The sequence below is a fragment of the Panthera pardus genome, unplaced genomic scaffold, assembly GCF_024362965.1.
Source record: "Panthera pardus isolate Hobbes unplaced genomic scaffold, ASM2436296v1 HiC_scaffold_12, whole genome shotgun sequence".
Classification (NCBI taxonomy): Eukaryota; Metazoa; Chordata; class Mammalia; order Carnivora; family Felidae; genus Panthera; species Panthera pardus.
In genome coordinates this window covers 41557025-41563968 of record NW_026526677.1, presented here as the reverse complement: position 1 = coordinate 41563968, position 6944 = coordinate 41557025, and the positions used below count along the sequence as shown (strand labels likewise).

The 6944-nt window shown below is 56.5% G+C and overlaps 1 protein-coding gene across 1 annotated transcript; it reads left to right on the top strand.

Annotated features, from left to right (window-relative positions):
- Positions 1-773: 773 nt before the first annotated feature.
- On the top strand, positions 774-4339 carry MYOD1 (myogenic differentiation 1). The gene is made up of 3 exons (XM_019456462.2): positions 774-2546; positions 3022-3100; positions 3389-4339. The coding sequence occupies exons 1-3, from the start codon at positions 1917-1919 to the stop codon at positions 3637-3639; spliced, it is 960 nt and encodes a 319-aa protein (XP_019312007.2). The 5' UTR covers positions 774-1916; the 3' UTR covers positions 3640-4339.
- The last annotated feature ends 2605 nt before the right edge of the window (positions 4340-6944 follow it).

Genomic DNA, 6944 nt, shown 5'->3' with positions numbered 1-6944 from the left:
TCAGGAAAAGGACCTTGAACACTACTACAAGTGGCAGAGACATGAAGAAAGCAGGATTTCAAAAGAGCCTGGGAAAGGAGGGAAGGGAGGGCTTCCCAGGGTTCAAGGAGTCAGTTAAGACAGCTTCCAGAAGTTAGTGGGAAAGGCACAAAGATTACTCTAGCTACATCTGTAGGCTCTGGGACTACAGGGGTCTGGCCCTGTAGGGGTATCTGGTCCAAGGGAAACCCCTAGCCAGCATGCTGATAGGAGGATGTGGACAAGATATTTAAGAAGAGGCCAAGAGGCACTCTGGGGGTGGGGGTACTCCAGGGCTTGTGAAGGAGCCAAAGATCCCATGAGGTGGTTACCTCCTCCTTCTATTCCCAGTCTCTCCAGTGGGCCTGCTGGGAAGAAAGGCAGCTAAGACCTCCACGGAAGCTGAGCTGTGACACCGGGCTCAGTGCCCCAGCCAACAGCTGGGGAGCCCGCAGGGAGCACACAGTCCAGTTGGTGCCAGCGACAGAAGTAAGCTGTCTCGCGAATATAGCCTTGCATCTTTGCAAGGGCCTCCACGTCTTTGGTCTTTTTGGATTCTCACCACCACCACAAACACTCGAAGAAATCGCTATTATTATCCCCCAATTTAGGAAGTGGGGAAACTGAGGCTTGGAAGGCATGGTGACTTCTGCAAAATCATAAAGGAAGCTGTGGCATCTGGACTGGAACCCAGGTCATTGGTCTGCAAACTCAACTCTCAAAGATTCCACTCTGAAGTGGGGTTCTCAGGCTGAGTCTGGCGTTCCAGGCCTTTATGCAACGAACCTTCACTGGTGCAGCGCTGCGTGTGAGGAAGCAAAACCAGAGCAGTTTTCTTCCCAGCTGAAGACACGCCTTGACTGGACCCTTACCGGACCCTCACTGGAAATTCCAGCTGCGGAAACACGCAGGTCGGACTAGGCAGTTCACTTCCCTCCCTCCAGGCTAGGGCAGCACCTGTGCTTGAAGAGATTGGCGAGAAGCTTTAGCAGCGATCCTCCTCTTCTGCATAGATGAGGCTGGAGGAGAGCATCCGGGAAAGGTGGCCTGGGCCCACGGCCCTCTGAGCGACCCCTGGGGTAGGAACTGGCCGAGCGACACGACCGCCACGTCCAGTCTGCCTCAAGTTCGCCCACTTAGACTCTATAATTCTCGTTGCGGGTTGCTCTGCCTCTGACTCTCTAGCTTTCTGCTATTTCTGGGCTATATCCCTCACTGCCTCACTATCTCAGTTCTGAATGTGTCTGAGCCATCGCCTTGTGTCTTTCTCTCCAAATCTCTCCCGATCTGTTTTCTACTCCTACCCGGCACCTAGGTCCCCCACAAAGCAGAGGCCAGAGGGGGGCCCAAAGTCAGCTTGGATTTGATTGCGCGCGGCCAGCATTTCCCGAGGACACAGTAGGAGTACAGTGCCGGAGAGGTTCGGAGCGAGTGTGCCCGACAGCCAAGTGCAGCCGCGTTGGGCTGCCAGCCTCTGCCTCCCTCCCTGCTTAGGGAGGGGCCGAAGCGCGCGCGCGAGCAAGGGTCGAGGGGTAGGGGGCTGGCCAGTCTCTTGCCCCAGCGGCCACCCCGGGGATCCCAAGCTCCTCCCCCACCCTGTTTCTATTGGCCTCGGGCGCCCCCGCCCCCAGCCGCTCGCTGGAGCTCTGGGGCCCTTAAGCTACTACCGGATAAATAGCCCCGGGCGCCTGGCGTGAAGCTAGGGGTGGGGAAGCCCCCGGGCGCTGCCGCCGCTCTCCTCACCGCTTGTTAGACCCGACAGGACTAGGCAGAGGGGGAAAGTCGCCCGTACATTCAGACCCCTACTACTTTACCACCTTACGGCCAGGACTGCGGAGAGTCAGAAAGTTTCGGGCAACCCCTACCGAAGCCAGGACTGCGCCACCCCCTGCCGGGATATGGAGCTGCTGTCGCCGCCGCTCCGGGACGTAGATTTGACTGGCCCCGACGGCTCCCTCTGCAACTTTGCCTCCGCGGACGATTTCTATGATGACCCGTGTTTCGACTCTCCGGACCTGCGCTTCTTCGAAGACCTGGACCCGCGCCTCGTGCACGTGGGCGCGCTCCTGAAGCCCGAGGAACATTCGCACTTCCCTGCGGCCGTGCACCCGACCCCGGGCGCGCGCGAGGACGAGCATGTGCGCGCGCCCAGCGGGCACCACCAGGCTGGCCGCTGTCTATTGTGGGCCTGCAAAGCGTGCAAGCGCAAGACCACTAACGCCGACCGCCGCAAGGCCGCCACCATGCGCGAGCGGCGCCGCCTGAGCAAAGTCAACGAGGCTTTCGAGACGCTGAAGCGCTGCACGTCCAGCAACCCAAACCAGCGGCTGCCCAAGGTGGAGATCCTGCGCAACGCGATTCGCTACATCGAAGGCCTGCAGGCGCTGCTGCGCGACCAGGACGCCGCGCCCCCTGGCGCCGCCGCGGCCTTTTACGCGCCTGGCCCGCTGCCCCCAGGCCGTGGCGGCGAGCACTACAGCGGCGACTCGGACGCGTCCAGCCCGCGCTCCAACTGTTCCGACGGCATGGTAAGGCCGGGACCCCCAGCTCGAGAAGTGAGGGCAGCCCTTTGTATATCTGGGACGTGTTTCCGAAGGCGGGGAGCTGGCCCTCCAGAGGGAGGGTTGGGCTGGGAACCTTGCTGGGAGTGGACCCCGGTGGCCTGAGCAGCTGTCACTGGGGTGGCCTGGTGCCTTGGGGGCGCACGGGACAAATGCGATCCACCCTTTTAGGGGCTCTGTTAGAACTCTGCTGCAGCGGCATGAAGATCTGCGTTTCTCCACTTATGCCTATTTACAAAATGCAGATTTGTGCTCCTAGGTGACTGTCCATCCTCTGGTTGGCTGGGCAGGCTGCAGACAGCTCCTGTCCGCCCCTATCCCCCAGTCAGGGCCCAGAACTCGTGGCTGAGACTTAGGGAGGTGGGGGCGGGGTGGCTACAGGGAGTGATGCTCTGGCCCCATGCGGTCCCGAGACTGACTCGGTCGCCCTTGCCCTTTGCAGATGGACTACAGCGGCCCCCCGAGCGGTGCCCGGCGGCGGAACTGCTACGACAGCACCTACTACAGCGAGGCGCCCTGCGGTGCGTATTCGCGCCTCCTTCCGCGTTATCCCCTTTGGGCTGCCCTGGCTTCCCTCTACCCAGGACCCCCCTCCCCACCCCCAATTCTGGGAGACGGTACAGGGAATGGAATAACTAAGGGCGCAGCTCCCTTTACGCTCCGCACTCTCACTGGGTCCTTGCGGACTACGCTGGGTCCTCGCGGATTCCGGCATGCCCTCAGTTTCCTGTCTGCCCCAAAGCACTGAATCCATAGGTGGAGACTTGACCGCGGCTCAACTGCTTACTAACCTACCCCTCCTCGCGCAGAACCCAGGCCCGGGAAGAGTGCTGCGGTGTCGAGCCTCGACTGCCTGTCAAGCATCGTGGAGCGCATCTCCACCGAGAGCCCCACGGCGCCCTCCCTTCTGCTGGCGGATGCGCCGCCGGAGTCGTCTCCGGGCCCACAAGAGGCGGCGGCCCAGAGTGAGGTCGAGCGCGGCGCCCCCACCCCTTCCCCGGACGCCGCCCCGCAGTGCCCAGCGGGCGCAAACCCCAACCCGATCTACCAGGTGCTCTGAGGAGGTGGGCGGCCGCATGGGAGGGCTCCGCTGCCCACGCGCCGGAGGGATAGTGCCCCTAGGGTCCCTCGTGCCCAAAAGATTGAGCTTAAATGCCAACGCCTGTTCCCAACTTCGCTTTAAAAGCGACCCCTCTCCCGAATTGGGAGAGGCGGGAGAACTGATGTGTGTTTCCGCCTCCCGCACTCCAGAGTAAGGACACAGTCCTTTTTGCCCACGCAACACCCTTCCCTGAGACCCGCTGCAATGGCCTTTCGGAGTTCTCCTGAGGCCAGAGCTGATCCTTGAGGGGCCAGACCCTTCCTCTTCCTTTTCCCCTTCCCTACGCGGGGTGGAACCCGCGCAGATCTAAGCCCCGCCTCCGGACGCTCCTGTTGTTTGAGGGGGCGTGGCCTCTCTTTCCCAGAGCCCTGCCGACTTTGTTGTTCCCCTGCGCCGTCGGGGTGCGCTCGCGTTCTGCGTCTAACAAGTGTTAACAGTAACCACTCCACCTCCTCCCCCATTTCAGGACCACTTTTTGTAACACTTTTGTAATCTATTCCTGTAAATAAGAGTTGCTTTGCCAGAGCAAGAGCCCCTAGGGCTGTATTTATCTCTGAAGCATGGTGTGCGGTGCTACAGGGAATTTGTACGTTTATACCACAAGTGGGCGAGCCGCGGGCGCTCGCTCAGGTGTTCGAAATAAAGACGCTAATTTATACCGCGGTGGCTCCGGCTCTCCCTGGGGACGGGGGCAAGATTTTTTTGGCTGGGAGGAAAAACCTGCAGACTTGGGTCAGCTGTACCGCAGCGACCCCTGTAGGCGGAAGACGGATTGCAAGAAAGGAACCTGGGGCGGGGATAGGAAGGGAGGGGTGAGTTTGGCTCCTATACTTGGGGATGGTTCCTTTGATTCATCGTCTCGTGCAGGTCAGTCGTTCTGCGGTCAGGATGCATTTTAGGCTGATTTGAGTAGTGGGGGAAAAAAAGATCCATGTCGGGCCTCATTCTCCAGAGATTCTGATTTAACATATCTGCCCCTGATATCCTGGGCCAGGTATTATTATTTTTCAAAAGCTGCCCAAGTGATTCTAAACTCTATGCAAGGTTGAGAATCACGCCTTTCCATACTCAGAGTGAACCCAGGTGTGGTGTCCAGAAGGATCACTGGAAATTCGTAGCTCTAGGTGCCACTCGGAAGCCTCATGGGTGCAGAGAATGTCATGAGGTGTTCACAGCATTCTGAGGAGAAACGAGGTAAGTGTGAAGGGGCCATGTAAGCTGTATGGCACTTACAGGCGCTTAGTGATAGGAGTAATCTTAAGACACAGATGTCTCTACTCAGCCAGTAACCCAGCACTTAGAGCATCCTGGTCCTGTCAGATTTCTTAAGAAGAGGCCTGAGGAGACAGGGGCAGTGCAAACCTGCATCATGGTAGGTGGCTATAGATGCTCTGAGAGCAGAGGAGGGGCCATTGATTTAGCCAAGGTGGAAGGAGGGCTTCCTGAAGGAGGTGCCATTTGAACTGTGTCTTGAGAAACAAGAAAAGACAACCCAATGCCCATAGACCCATGCGCACACACACAGCTGGAAGGGCACCCCTGGAAGGATGGTGGGGTAAAAGTTCCTCCCCATTTACATACCACCCCAAGCCCACTCCCAAACACATACATTTGTCATTAGGACCTCCATGTCTCCCACATCTCACCCTTACAGACACTTTTTTCTTAAAAACCTTATAAGCCCACCTTCTGCTCGCCAGGTGGGCTGACCCTGAGGATTGTAGGGAAGATGTGTTGCCAGCAAGAAGGACCTCTGCTCTCTACTCTGAGAAGAGCCTGTGATGTCCCCAAAACACAGGGTCCCTGAAGAGCTGCCTAGAGCTGCTCTGTTTCTAATGATCCTCGGCTTTTCTTCTGGCTACTTTTCCAGATGCTCGTTGGAGTTCTTTACACTCCTCTGAGACCCTTTGGGGCCCATTCATGAATTCACTCATTCAACAGTTACCAGGTCCTATGCTGTGTGAAAACAGAGGGCAGTGGACAGTTCCTGACCTTGGGAAGCACCCTTTGGGAAGATTGAATTCTTAGCAGCTGGTTCCATCACAATGAATTAAATGCTATCATGGGGGTGTATGTGTAGAAGAACACAGTAGGAACAGAAGATACAAAAAAGCAGGTAACCTCTGGTAAGAATATTAAAGGAGTTGGTCAGGAAAGAGGAGACAAAGAAGGGTACTCCAAGCTGAGGAAACAGCAAGGACAAAGGCCCTGATGTGACAGAAAGTAAACTGTGCCTTCATGGAACGAAAAATGTTCACAGGAGAGCCCAGAGGTGAGACAGGGAAAAAGCAGAGGCAGGGCCCCAAGGGACCTCATTTGGACTTTATCCTGAGGGCAGTAGGGAGCTATAGAGGAATCTAACCAGGGGAAGGGTACAAGTAAATCTGTATTTAGAAAGGCCAGCCTGGGCTGGCAGAATGTGTAGGAGGCAACAAGACTTGAGGCAGAAAGATTTATCAGGAGGCCGTGAGGGTTGCTCAAAGGAGACATGGCCTGAGTTGGGGCTATGACTAGGATGTGAAAGAAAGCATGGGAGTGGAGACAGTAGTGTCGGATAAAGTGTTGACAGTACAGTGGAGAACCTCAAGGGCACAGACCTTACCTCACACAGCTTAAAATTCACAGGGGAAATGGCCATGAGACAAAGAACCAAGTGAATAAATGGTGAGAAATACTATAAGGAAGAGTAAAGGGTGCAATGAAAGATGATAATGGGATATAAGAAAGTGCAGAAAGAAGGATGCAGAGTTTCTGCACTGAGGGAACAAACTGCATGTAGGAAAAAAGGCCCAAAAGCTGGTGTACCAGCTTCGGGTGTACCAGAAGGTATCCCTTCTTTCCCGAGGACACTGCTCTTCACCAGGGTTCATGGCTAGGCAAGCAAAAAGCAGGCTGGACTTCAGCCCCCACTGACCTTCTTAGCCAGGTTCACTTGTTCAGTGCACAACCTGCATAACCATTCACAGAGCCTTGTGTACGGAGGCCCTAAGGATGTGAGGGAAAAGGGGGGGGCCAAGGCTAACTCAGGCTCCAGTTTGGTTCAGAGCGGACAGTTCTGCTATCACAAAGATGGAGACACCAGGAGAAGAAAAAGCAGGTATGGGGACAGATTGAGTCCAGGACACTTCTGGTTACAGGTGACAGAAACCCAGTTCAAACAAGCTTAACCCCCAGAGGGGTGTGTTGGAAGGACAGGGGACAGTTCACATATGGAAGCAGCACTACAGCCACCATGAGCCTTGACACCTGGGACTGGAGCCCCT